Source organism: Mauremys reevesii, linkage group 4 (genome assembly GCF_016161935.1).
Source record: "Mauremys reevesii isolate NIE-2019 linkage group 4, ASM1616193v1, whole genome shotgun sequence".
NCBI lineage: Eukaryota > Metazoa > Chordata > Testudines > Geoemydidae > Mauremys > Mauremys reevesii.
This window is the reverse complement of record NC_052626.1, coordinates 66,661,119-66,675,587: the sequence shown is the minus strand read 5'-3', so window position 1 is coordinate 66,675,587 and position 14,469 is coordinate 66,661,119. Positions and strand designations below refer to the sequence as shown.

At 44.7% G+C, this 14,469-nt stretch overlaps 1 protein-coding gene across 2 annotated transcripts in view; it reads left to right on the top strand.

The window, feature by feature from the left end:
* SMOC1 (SPARC related modular calcium binding 1) overlaps positions 1-14,469 on the top strand; it is a 186,017-nt gene that overhangs the window by 133,494 nt on the left and 38,054 nt on the right. For both annotated transcript variants that reach the window (XM_039537550.1, XM_039537548.1), the window contains exon 7: positions 1,975-2,055. In XM_039537550.1, coding sequence (XP_039393484.1) covers positions 1,975-2,055 — 81 coding nt within the window. The remainder of the gene's footprint in view (positions 1-1,974; positions 2,056-14,469) is intronic.

Genomic DNA, 14,469 nt, shown 5'->3' with positions numbered 1-14,469 from the left:
TGCTTTCACGGTGGGGGGCTGATGACGTATACTCTGAACCACCTGCAACAATGTTTTTGACCCTTCAGGCTTTGGGAGCTCAGCCCAGAATTCAAATGGTTTTCAGAGAGTGAGGGAACTGTGGGATAGCTACAGTCGTCAGTCGTCCCTCCGTCCGTGAGCCTCCATTTGATTCTTTGGCTTTCTGGTATGCTTGTCTCAGCTCCTTAAGTTTCATGCAGCACTTGTTGAGTCCCTGTTGTGGCCTCTGTCCATCATGGCCTTGGAGATTTTTTTCAAATATTTTGGCATTTCGTCTTTTGGAATGGAGTTCTGATAGAACAGATTCAGTATCTCCCGTACGGTCCATGCTGGAGCTCTTCTTTGATTCTGGGACTGCATGGTCACCTGTGCTGATCAGAGCTCCACACTGGGCAAACAGGAAATACAATTCAAAAGTTTGCGGGGCTTTTCCTGTCTACCTGGCCAGTGCATCCAAGTTCAGATTGCTGTCCAGAGTGGTCACAATGGTGCACTGTGGGATAGCTCCCGGAGGACAATACCGTTGAATTGCGGCCACACTAACCCTAATTCGAAATGGCATTGTCGATTTCAGCGCTACTCCCTTCGTCAGGGAGAAGTACAGAAATTGATTTTAAGAGCCCTTTATATCGAAGTAAAGGGCTTCGTTGTGTGGACAAGTGCAGGGTTAATTCAATTTAACGCTGCTAAATTTGAGATAAACTCGTAGTTTAGATCAGGCCTGACACTTCCCCCCCCCCCCACCCCATACACACACACTCTATCTGTGACTCTCGAAAAGAATAGCAAACAGGTCAGGGAGGTGTAGCTTCTGACTCTGGGTTGCAGTTCAGCAGCTCCATGACATGAGACCCTGGATTGGTGTGGGAGGGTTGGGGCAGATGACTAAATTGCTTGATTCTCCTTTCACAAGCAAACACTCCTATGATTGCTATAGCTGAGAGAGAGAGAGAGAGAGAGAGAAAAAATGTTTCTCCTCCTAACCTTTCAGTTTGTTTACTTTGTGCATTTGATGCAATCTTTGTATTATTTATTTCTCCTTTATAGTCAGTCAGCTTCTTCCTTGTTGAACAGAGCTATATAAATGTCAATAGGCAAACAGATAAACCCTTGTGACTTTTTTTTATATTAAATAAATAAATCAGGCCCTACTAAATTAAAAAATATTCCAGTTTTCAATAGAGGATGCTTTTGTTAGTTTTAAAAAGTCCCTTTTAGAGACCACTTAGGGTATCCAGTACCCTGCTCAACCTCTATTTGAATATCTCTCTGTTAAGCAACCAGTTTTTATCGTCCCTTGAGGGGTTGCGTAAGGCAGGGTTTGCTGTGTTTTGAACTTGAACAGTATAACGTGTTTAATCCAAGGATTTCTAAGCACTTTCTGAAAGTCGATATCTGTGTGTGTTTTGGTTTCGTGCATCAGATACATGTCCTTTAACTAGATCTGTTTCTTTTACCTGCTTTCTTTTAAGTGTTCCCAGCAGTGCTCTGCATTTATCTATTTGCTTTTGATTTTTTTTAAAAGGGAATTGACAAATGGAATTGGGTGATCAGCTGTTCTCTGGGATCTAGGGTAATGTTTACATTCCTGATTTTAAAGTATTTTACTGAATTTCATGCAACTCTTAGTGGAAAACGTGACATGCAGTACCACACAACGTAGTCCGTACCTCTTCTGAGTCAGGGCTGAAGGGTATGAGGCAAGATACTGTGGGCTAGGGAAAGCAGGAAACAGAGATGTAATATATGGAAAGAGGAAGAGGTGGTGTATGCTTGTGGTGGGAGATAATTAAAGGCTCACACTACACACAATGCACAAAGGAACCCTGGAGGACATGTCAAAACCCAAGAACTAGGATGGACCAGTCAGGACACCTCCACCTCCATCATGCCTCCCCATCCCCACTAGTGGAACTAACATGGTTTTGTTAAGTGTTTTTCGTTGTCTTTCAGAAATCACAGCTCCCACACTTTGGATCAAACACTTGGTCATCAAAGATTCCAAACTGAACAGCTCCAGTATGAGAAATTCAGGTAACGAATGCCTGCTTTAAAAAAAAAAAGGCAATTAACTAAGCAGCATGATCCTTTTCCCAGGACTCCTCATTTCATTCTTCCTCTTGCAGCTACAATGCTGCTCTCTCTCATCACTGCAGTGTGGGGAAACCCAGGCAACAAATGAGAGAGGGTCTCTTCACTGTGTACCAGGTATATGCTGAGGAGAGTTTGTTTTCTAAAACAGGAACTCGGGATACTGAAGAAAACTTTGGGGTTGTTCACCCACGGCTTCATACCAGAGTGCGTCTTCATTCCACTCCCATGTTCCCTCTCATTAACCCTGTGTCATAACTCCATGAACGAACACTTTCCTGAGAGCATCCTTATTGCACTGTGTGTGTGGTTCCCAAGGAACTGAGGTTGTTGCTAAACTTGGGTTCCAATCTAAGTAGCTATGATCACCCAAGGCAACTGTAGTGGTATTTTGGATAAATGGGTGACAGTGACTCTGAGGTGGGTTATCCTTGGTGGGCTTTGCAATAAACGTGAGCTGTAAATGGGTGAAGAGAGAATTATTGCTTTGCATAGCAGGGTGGGAAGAAGTTCCACATGTGAAAGACAGCCCAGAAAAAATAACGATGGTGAGAGGAATGAGCAGGTCACTGGGATCAGGGAGGTGAGAGGCTCAGGTTAACAAAGAACAAAAGGTGGAACAGGCAGAAATGAGAAGAGAGATGTAGGCGGGGTGTGTGATGCTCCCTGGTGGTACCCAGGGCTGTGAGGCACCTTGCTACCATCTGCCCTTCGTGTGAGGAAGCCTTGTTGGTACCTACTGGTTGTCAGCACTCTCACTGCCCTGGGCAACACAAGCACTCCCCTCTCAGCCTACGCAGGCCATGCTGTCCCTTTGCAGGTTAGTGACAGGCACGCTCCAAGCATCCCTCTGGAGTGTCCAGCCTAGGCTGACCAGACAGCAAGTATGAAAAATCAGGACAGAGGGTGAGGGGTAATAGGCGCCTATATAAGACACAGCCCCAAAAATCGGGACTGTCCCTATAAAATCGGGACATCTGGTCACCCTAGTCCAGCCTCTGATCTACTGGACACTCACAGAATTCCCAGATCTGTTATTCACAAAAGAACAGTGAACCTCATCTTACCAGTTTCACCACTCCGCTTAACTCTCAGCACCTGTAAGTGTTTTCACTATAAGCAAATCTAAGTTTATTTAACAAAGAACAAAGATTCAAATAATAGCAGCTAGATAAAAGTATTGGAAGCAATCGAATACATGTAAAATAAAATCACAGTGCTCTTTCTAGATCTTAATGCTTAACTAACAAGACATTGTCCTATCTAATGAAGTTGAGCTCACCCAAAGTCTTCTCCCAGCATTCAGTCAGAAGCCTGGCTGTGAGCCTCCCAAGCGCACAGGCAGCTTGTCCTCTAGGTGAAGGATAGCTGGTGTCCCTCTGCATTCTTCTCCTGTGCCAGGCTAATTCTTTGATCTTAGTAGGAAGGATGTCCTGTTTATGACTGTGTGTTCCTTCCTGTAGATTTTATGAACTCTTGTCAAAGTCCGTCTTGATTAGCTGTTAGTTCCCTAGGCAAATGTATGTACATTGTAAGACACAATGGTCAGCCAGGGAGATAAGTGTTGTCTACCCCCTGCTGGAACAGAGTCTGTTTATCACCTTCAGGTGATCAGTCTTAACTTACATATCTTAAGAACGTAGTTTTAAATATAGATACTTAACTCTGTCAATATCATCCATACACATCTCTCCTAATGATTAGGACAACCAGTGGATTAATGACTGCTGGTAGAGACCTTGCATGCCACCCTTTGGCACACTATGATGGAGACATCAGACCCAGGGGATCCTTGTAAATCCTTATGCACCACTTGTGTACTCCTGTGCAGAGATGTGAGAATGGAGAGCTAGAACTTGAGGCAGAGAATGAGAGAAATTTGAAGAGGGGAGTGAGATCTGAGCAGTGGGTGAAGCTGATGATTTGATCATCTGAATGTTTTGGGTAGACTGGAGGGAAATGGTATGGGAATTGGGAAGCCAGACAGGAGGAAGCTGCTAGGAGATGACCAAGATATTGATTTAAGATTTGATAAATAGCTATCACCATCCACACACTTTTGTAAAGAGACAAGAAATAGACCTGGAACAGGTTCCGTAAGCGCGCGTGCACGCCCCAGGTAACTTGTGGAGGCAGTTTAAACTAGTTGTTAGTGCCAGTCTCTTGTTTTTATTCCAAGCTTAGCCTAGGACTCTGATCTTCAGTAATTCACTTAATCTGTCTCTGTTTTTTCCCAGTCACAAACTGAAGGTGATCTGGAGCTAAATGGCAGAAATAAAGTAGGCTTAATTAGCTAATGTGGATATAAAGTAAGCTAGATCCTTCATGACCTCCAGATTGGATTACAGCAGCATGGTCGACATGGAGTTACCCCAGAAAGCCACCCAGAAATTTCAGCTGGTGTAGAAGTGTTGGCCAGCTGGCTTAGTGGTGTTTCAAATGCAGAGCAAACCATACCTGTGCTCCATGAACTTCACTGGCTACCGATTTATTCCTGGTGTCATCCAAAGTGGCGGTTTTGCTCTGTAAAGCCATATATGATTTTGGTCCTGGCTATCTTAGCAACCACCTGCCTCCTTATGCAACACTCCTGGTAGCTGAGACTCAAATGAGAGACTCTTGCTTCCAGTTCCCGGATCTGAATTTGGGAAGGGGGGGCTGAAAAAAGGGTATCCTCAGTAGGGAAGAGGAAGGTCTTTGACTCTAGAATTTGCTTGGCCCCATAGATCTTTTGACCTTCCCAGCATGCTGCAAGCACTATCTGTTCAAGCTTTCCCTCAGGAAACTGGCTGTTGCTTGAGAAGGAGTTCCTTTTGTGAACTTGGGTCATTTTGTTCTTAATTGGTGATTTTTTTTTTAAATGACTGTAAATGAACCCAGAGATTGTATTGGGCACACATTACTAATCCAAAAATAAACTCTCAGCTGGAGAATTTCAAATGAGTACAAAAAAAGTACAACTACCATAGCAAGGTAAAACGAGCTGTTAAAAAATCTCATTGCACATAATTGATTGCCCTCATATGATGTACTTTCCCCTCTTACATCAGTAACAAGGTATTATGGAAAGTTGCTAATTCTAGACTCAATCTTTCACACTGTGCCACGCAAACCTGCAGTCGTCTCTGTTTGCTACAATGAATTACTGACATCGGGGAAAGGCCAGATCATGAAAGTGGTTATGGAACAGCTGACACATTTAACACATAACTCTCAGCTCCCTTTCTACTGTTTTTTATGGTGTTTTTTATTCTGGATTTTTTGTTGAAGGATAGGGGCATGCATTTGGAAGCTATGGAAGGAAAGCACTATATATGAGCTACGTCTTAATAAGGAAAACTTTTGAAAATACGATGATGACCGTTAATTGCTTATGTATTTTGGATGCCCAGGATGAGATACTTATGTGTCTTAAACTGGGCATCCAAAATTAGTGGATGCTTTTGGTAACTTTAGCTTACAGCAGTGTTAGATCTTATTGCACAGTATGTTTTTGTTTTCTCTCGTATTTTTGTTTTTAACAGATTAAGGTAAGTTTTGCTGCCAGTTTTTCTGCATTGGCTGGGCTGTATTGCCTCTGAGCCTAAAGCTCCTCAAATTAGGTAAATTCTTATATTGTCTTGTCGTCTTGCTGTATTTTAATGGACTCATTGAAGTTGGAGGTGGAAAAGGTCTACTAAGTTATCTACTCCCTGCCCCCCAGGACAGTGAATATTTCTTCTCTACAGTAGGTAATGTTTTCTACTGGAGTTTAAATACCTCCAGCAATAAAGCTTCCACCACTTCCTGTGGGAGACACTTCCATTCTCTGGCTCATCTACACTGCGCAATGCTTGTGCTTCTGCTGCCTCCCACGCTACTGTCTTCCCTGCTATTTTTAGCATGCTAGTGTAACCCATGTCTCCCTCTAGTGGCACCTAGACCACTTAGTGATTAATGAGTCTGCTACAGCCTTAGCTAAGGCATTTGGCTTTTAGCTCATGCATTAGATGCTCATATGTTTAGCTTCAGAGGTGCCAGGTTCGATCCCACCTGCTGACGACCAGGGTTCTTTGGTGTTACACATTCATGCCAGCTCTCATCTGAGCTAGTGTAAGTGAGCTGGAAATCACACCCCTGGCTCATAGGGTAGACATGGCTTCTAATAGAATTCACCCTCCAGATCAGGGGTTGGCAACCTCTGGCACGCGGCTCGCCAGAGTAAGCTCCCTGGCAGTCCGGGCCAGTTTGTTTACCTGCCGCATCGGCAGGTTCGGTGGACCACGGCTCCCACTGGCCGTGGTTCGCCATCCCAGGCCAATGGGGGCGGCGGCCCGCCAGGGTGCTTACCCTGGCGAGCCACGTGCCAGAGGTTGCCGACCCCTGCTCCATGTGTTTTTCCTGATATCTAGCCTAAATTTCTTATCTCTGTTTCTTCTCATTACTCCAGGTTCTCCCTCCTTGTACCTGCCTAATTCAGCCTTTCATTCCTTCACGTTCTTCAAATGCCTTTAGTTTGTATGTCCGCCATAATAATCATTTAGCCATGTGTTCAGTAGTGAACAGGGTTCAAGTAAATATCACTTTCACAGGATGTGAGTGTCATTCCAGGCTACATTGGCATTGGACGTCCTGGAAGCATAGTGTTGTGGCCATGTTCATCATGGTAGGAACATAGGAATTGCCATATCAGATCATGTAAGTGGTCCGTATAGTGGTGTCCTTTCTCTGGCTGGCCAATGTCAGATGCTTCAGATAAGGTGTTAGAATCTTCAATAACTTGCTGACTTTCTTTTTAACTCCCATGAGTTGGTGATTATGATGTCCCATAAATAAAATATACGAGTGAAAGGATCGCGCTCAGGGATGAACTGCGAAGCTGGGAACTCATATAAAAGCAATAGAAATTCAGTTAATGCTTTTCCCATTACAAACAAATCCCAAGCAAAACCACCTTCATTAGCATCTTCCCACCTTCTGACTTGGTAACAAATCTCCAGATGCAGTAGTCTGGCCTCAAGTCTTGTTCTGCTTCTGGACCTGTAACTGAGTAGTTGACAGCCACCTACTTTCTGCTTCCCTCAGCTTCCTCGTATACTACACATCATTATATGAAAGTATTATATGTAGCACTTTATAGTAATCACTAGCTAATCCTCCCCTTACCCAAACCAAGGGAAGTAGGTATTACCTCACTTCCACAGAAGTGGAAACCTAGGTACAGAAAGATGAGTGTGTGGCCAGAGGTAAAATAAAGAGTCAGTGGCTGGATTAGGATTTGGGACTGCTATCTGGCTCCTAGCTCCAGACTTGGGCTACCAGACCCCACTGCCTCTCAGTTACATCCGCCAATATACATGCCAGTTCTGTCTCTCTCACTACCACCACAGCAAAATGTGGAGAATGGCTGTGATTTTAAAATATAGATGGGTGGCAGCAGTTCTTGCATTGTGCACCTGCCTCTCTTCTCCCCCCTCCCCCCACAGCTTTATAACCCCTGAGGTGTTATGTGGATACTGTTGCTGTTTGTTACAAATTTGGTTCTGGGACGATTCCTGAAAACTCCTCTTATTTTCAAGAAAATTAAATCCAGAAATTGTCCTTCTGGGAGTGTTCCTCTCCACCAAGGCTGCTCCTTGCTGGGCCTTCTCCAAATCCATTCATGCTAATAAGTGACTTGATTTTGGTTAGAGAGAGATTATAACCATGTAGCCAACCCATCCTGGCAACCCTTACGAAAACCACAGGGTGATGTAATGAGCTCATGCATGGAAAGATAAACAGCTCTAGGAAAACCAGCAGTAGTAGTCTCAAGTAAATACTCTGCAATCACCAGAGTCTTGAACATGACGTTACTTGAAAGGAAGAATGAGTAATATATTAAGGTTAGCTGCTGAAGACAGGTGTGTGTTTTGAATCTTGCTGTTTATTTCTAAATCCTGCTCCTTGGATGGGTGCCAGTTCCATGTGGGTTTTTCTTTGGGTGCCAGAGCAGAAGAGTCCCTCTGGGCATCCTTTACTACTGCTTTCTACTGATACAACTTTTTGCTTTTTGAAGCTCTTCCAACACAGAGCAAAGCTATAAATGAGCTGTGAAAAACAAGTGTACAGAAACTAGGATAGTATTGTTCATATGTTAGTTTTAAAAATTAATTTACCTTAAGAATCAGGCTCAGAGAATCTTGCGCGGAGGCATAAGGGCTAGAAGCAACATGAAATCTGGGTGTCTGATGTGCAAGGGAGCAAAAGCAGTAGAGGCCCTGCAGGGGGAGAGTGCGCCCCCATGGGCAACATGGAGATGTTCCAAGTTGGTCTCCACAGATCTTCATGGTGAGGTGGAATGTGGCTGCATCATGCTGGAGGTTGGGTTGTTTTACGAAGTTCAGCTCCAAATGGCCAGAAACCTGCTTAAGGCAGGAACAGGGAGCCATATCTGCTAGTCCTTGGGGTAAGGATTCAGTTTCCTCAGTCCCACCCCCTGTACACACACTGTAACCCTTTTCCGCTGGCTTTGTTTGTGCCCTTAGCTAGGCTGTGTGCACCCTGCTTGTTACAACAGAGGGTATGTCTACATGGCAGTGGAGAGGTGTAATTCCTAGCTTGGGTAGACAAACATACACTAGTTATGTTCAAACTAGCGCAAAATAAAAAGGCAGAGTGGCCACAGTGACATGGGTAGCTGCTTGGGCTAGTGACTCAAGTACGGCCCCGGGTATGTACCAAGCAGCTAGTCTGACACCACCAATGCCATGGCATCCACACTGCTATTTTTAGGTGCTAGCTAGCATGTGTAGGTCTACCCAAGCTGGGAATTACACCTCCCAGATGCTGCGTAGACATACCCTATGAGCTAACAGCCTTCTTCACTTGTCCATCACCTTGTCACATGCCTTGCTTGAGGACACGGGACAGTGAGAATTCTCAAGAGGTAGATACAGATACACTCATGTACTGGCTTAACCAGGGTGATTCTTGCTCACTGAAACAGGATGGCAAACTCTCAGTCCCTGTATGCAAACACAGGACTCTTCTGTTGAGTCACCTGGACCACTGATACTATAGCTGTGCATTAAGAATTAGTATGATTACTGCTGAGCTGTAGTGGCAGGCGGGTCCAATCAGAATATGAAAGGGGTGGGACAGAGGAGACTCTGGAGGGAAATGCTAGGAACTATCAAGATTAGGGAGAAAGTTTAGACTGAGGTTTGTTTTGTTTGGGTGTCTTTACCAATAAAACCAACCCCCAGGAATGGGGTAGGCCTGGACTCTAACTCAGGGTCTGTATGCTCTGTTAAGGACGGGGAGGCACTGAACCCATTCATATTTGTGGGTTGAACTAACTATCATTTGCGGTCAGAAGAAAATTCCTTCGTGTCCTGGTGGCTGGGCATTTGAAGGTTGCAGGGTGCACCTCCTGGGAGTAGATGGGCATATCCTCCACAGTTTTTGGTGGTATTGGTGAACTTCAGTAAAGGTGTTCAGGTTTTTGAAAAGCACAACAGAGACCTGTGGCTGGGGGCAGAGTGGGGAAGGTATAGCCTGGCTTTCTCCTTAGCTTTTTATTTTTAATCGTTCCCCAGCCAACATCCTGCTCCCCACAGGACTCATGGAACTTCCCACCTTTCCCCCATCCCACTGTCTTAGAGGACTTCTGAGTCCCGCTGCTTCTGTTGGGCCCAGTTTTTGCTGCCACCCATGACTTTCGCTCCCACTCCCTGCTGCTGTTAGACTGGCTGTGGCTGTTTTCATCCAGACATGTTGCCCTTCTCTGCCAGTCACAGTGAATTTACCACATCACCGTACAGTGGATTATAGGGCATTGCAGACTTGTGCCTTCATAGTTTTTGGCTGGTAGGTGGCACAAAGTCAACGGGCTGTCAGTGGGGAGGGAGGAGAGACAGCACATTCGAGCCTAGCGCAAGCATAGCTGGATCTCACACAAACACGGGAGAGGGCAGCAGCCAGAGATGTAGACAATTTAACTAGGCAGAAAGCTAGTTTCAGTGAAACCAAAACAAGATTGGCTAGAACGAAGAGAATCTACGTAAACATCGGAGACCTGCTCACTCTGCGCCCAGTCCTTTTTGTCTTACGTTTCCAAGCCTCTGTCTCTTCTTGGCATGTGTATGGGACTGTTCAAATATGACTGGTCCCTGTGAGTGTAAAAGGGAGGGAGAACGAAGCTCCGCTCTCGCACCAGGAAAGGGCTCTGATTGATAGAGGAACAGATGGTCGGAAAGCTTGTAGCCATACCTATTGTGCATCCATCAGATGTCTTTCCTGGCTGCAGTCCCATGTCTTGGATTCATGCCTCCCTATGCAGTATTTCCCCGATATGTCGGAAGTGTTGAAGTACAACACTAAAGTCCCCTTATCACCCTCCTACCCCTTGGGTGCCCTCCAAGTTTAGTTATTTGTCCTATTCTTTTTTTTTCTTCTATAGCCATTTGGCCTTTGGTAAGTGTCAAGCCAGCAACTGTCCTAAGCAGCCCCCACTGAGGAGAAACCTTCATTGGTATAAAAACTCACCACTGTCAAGTCACTCAGTTACAGACAGGATTGATTTAAATCACTTATTTTAATCATGATTTAAATAATTGGTTTATTTATGGTTTTGCATATTTACTTTTTAGTTATTTTCCTAAAGAAATATTGATTTCTTTCCACCCCCGCGCCACTGGCTGGTTACTGTAAAAACATGTTGCTTTACAGCTAAATACAGCCGTTATACTAAATGCAGTGCTTCTTGTTGTTAACCAGGAGGATACATTATATCGATATACTTATTTTAAGCAATTATATAGCCAAACTCATATTTATTCATATTTTTAATTTTTACATTTTCATTACATTAGAAAATGGTGAATGAAGCATTTCTTATTCACTAGATTAATTTTCTACTCATGATTTGCATCAAGCTGCATTTGAATGGAAATTAGAATGTACAAAAACAGCATTTTCATTTTTTTATTAGTTGAATAGAATACCCTTAAGTATGTATCCAGCACATCTATTTTGTTTTTTATCAAAACATTTTTTAAGAAGATAGGAATGGTCATACTGGGTCAGACCAATAATCCATCTAGACCAGTCACCTGTCTTCCAACCGTGGCCAATGCCAGATACTTCAGAGGCACGAACAGAACAGGGCAATAATTGAGTGATCCACTCCCTGCTTCTGGCAATCAGAGGCTTAGGGATGCCCAGACCATAGAGTTGCATCCCTGCCCATCCTGGCTAATAGCCACTGATGGGCCTATCCTCCAGGAACTTATCTAATTCTTTTTTGAACCAAGTTGTAGTTTGGGCCTTCATAACATCACCTTGCAATGAGTTCCACAGGTTGACTGTGCACTGTGTGAAGAAGTACTTCCTCATATTTGTTTTAAACTTGCTGCTTATTAATTTCATTGTCTTGTGTTATGTGAAGCGGTAAATAACACTTCCTTCCTTACTTTCTCTACACCATTCATGATTTTGTAGACCTCTGTCATATTCTAAGTTCCCTGTAAGCCTATTTAGCACTGCTCAGGAAACCCAGCTGGGGGAGAGGTGCCCCTTCCCCAGCCCAAACTTAGCCCGGCCCCAACCTACTGCGACCAAGGCGGCCTGGCCCTGCTGTGGCCAGAATGCCCCTCTGCCCACCCCAGCCTGGACATGCTGGGGCTGGGGAAGGGGTGCCTATCCTGCAGCCCCAGCTCTGGAGCTGCAGCAGCAGGGAGAGGTGCCTCTCCTCACCCAGCCCAGGTGCTGCTGTGGGGAGAGAAAGCTGTGGGGAGTCCTCTCTCCCCACTGTAGCCCCGGAGCACCCTTTTGCACCCCGGCTCCACCCCAGAGCCTGCATTCCCAGCCAAAACCCTTACACCCCTGCACCCTAACCCTCTGCCGGAGCCCTGAGCCCCCTCCCACATTCCAAACCCCTCAGCCCCACCCCACTGCATTAATTTTATGTGCACCAATATGGAGGTGATGTGTGACACATCACCTCCATATTGGTGCACATAACAAAATTCATTCTGCACATGGGTGGGAAAAATTAGAGGGAACACTGATCATCTTCTCCCCCTCCCCCCATCTCTCCACCAGCTTGAACAGTCCCAGTATTTTAATCTTTTTTGTATTTAAAACTAACTGATTTATTAAACAAAGGAATTCTCTGTAGTTAATCAATTGAACTGATAGTTCTGGTCACCAGGCCCTTCAAGATTTTAGAACTAGTCGATCTCATTCTCTCACACTTCTTTTTCTCCATGAATAAAAGCAAGGGAAAACAAGCTCTCCTGCTTTTTCAACTCCAAACTGGTTTCTTAACTTTGAATGACCTAGTGATTGAACTAAACTAGTTGAATAAATTTAAATGAAGAAAATATTCTCTCTGCACTTGAAGAAGAGGCTACTATGGGGGGGGGGGGGGAGGAATGGGTTAGCACTTCAGCAAACTCTGGTTCCAGGTACTTAGCCAGTTACTTCCACCAGTTCAGTGGTCTGACTTGTTTAAAACTTGGCAGCAAACATGTACAGCTTAATATTATTTTTTGTATTTGATTTAAATTATTTTAATAGATTATAGTACATCTAGGCCTAAGCATAGGTTGTCTATTTCAAATTTAATTTTAAATGGGTTTATTTTGTAAAAATAAACCTGTATTTAATTTAAATAAAAATAATTTAAGTAAATATTTTTTAAAAAAATCCTTGATTTTATTTTTATCCAGACTGCTTTAATTTTCATGATGAATCAGTGATGTTTCCTGCTGAGTTCCTGCCTTGGAAGCCAGATAATCAGTTGTCCTAGTGATGATCCTTCACTAAGGGCTAATCTACACTGGCAACGCTAAAGCATTACTGCAGGGCTTTAAGAGAGCTCTCCCAGTGCTCTAAAAAACCCACCTCCATGAGGGGTGTAGCTACACTGGCGCTTTACAGCGCTAAAACTTGCTGCACTCGGGGGTGTTTTTTCACATCCCTGAGTAAGAAAGTTGCAGCGCTATAAATTGCCAGTGTGGACAAGCCCTAATATTGCATGTTTGTGTATGTGCCTGCATAGGCAGCTGCTCTTCTGGCTGTGCATACTCTCTCTCTCATTGCAGCTGCAGTCCAGTCACGCGTTCCTTTCTTGGCTGCTGCCAAAGGGATCCAGACTCCATCACAGAGTCTCTTACCTAGATGCTATTTAAAGTTAGAATTGGAGTGATATATCACTAGCAAGTGTGATCCTCCAGCAGACCTGAAGTGGCGGGGGGGGAGGGGGAAGAGGGGAACACTGGAAGAGTCTAGAGCCAGGACCCTTCCTAGCCAGTCTGTGAGCAAACAGTCATAAATAATGTGCCATTGGGGAGCAGTTAATCCGCTCTATGAAAAGGTGCAAAGTATACAAGTGGGAAAAATAACAATGTATAATAATCAGTTTGCAATCCTAGGTGCTAAACCATATGCAGCTAGGCAAATAAATGAAGCTCCCCCTTAGTGCCATGTGATAAATCATTCCCAAAGAATTCCGTCTCCTCTACCCCCAAAGAAAGAAAACAAATTACTCTAGGCACAGTCATAACTGCTACCTCCACAGCTGCCTGTTAAGGAAAATGGCCTGGAGAGAGGGGAGGGGGATGGGCAGCAGAGAGGTACACGGAGTTGGAGCAAAGCTCTTTGCTAAACCCCCACAGATTTCCATTTAGGGTTAAAACAAGAGGGTCAAATTCTTCTCTTGAGGAGCTTCTACTGAGGCCAGGGGATTAGATCAGGGATCTTTTTGGACCATAGAGAGAAGGGGAGGCTGGAGAGAACTGAATTTGGTTTTACAAAGGCTCTGCCCGATTGAAGGAGGTCTGTGAACCTGCAGGGAGAAGTCCCTTAGTCGTGATGTGCACGCACATACATATGCCTATGGTGTGCTGCACATACACCACAAACCTGCATGGCACGCACACACTAATCTGCCCCCCACGTTCATGCATGCACACCCTGGCCTGTGCATAGACATGTGCGCACACAAGCACCCCTAGGTGCAAAAGGTGGCCATTGCAGTGGGCAGCCAAACCGTGTTTAACGCAAATTAGCCTGAATCAGTTAACAGTCTCCTACATGACACCCTACAGCTATGTCCCGTATCGCCAATACTGTTGGGGGAAATGCTGTTCTTACACAGTGCAGCCAGCAGAGGGAGGTTACTTTCTTCAACAATAGTTCCTGCTGCTAACAAAAACTGTGGGAGCAGGAGGAGTAGGGATGGGGAGTTCTCCCAAGGGTATTGAAAGACTGGGGTGGAAACACATACAACTTCTCATTATAGTCAAGGAGGAGTCAGGGTCGGCTCCAGGCACCAGTGGAGGAAGCACGTGCCTAGGGTGGCACATCCTAAGGGGTGGCATTCTATCTCTT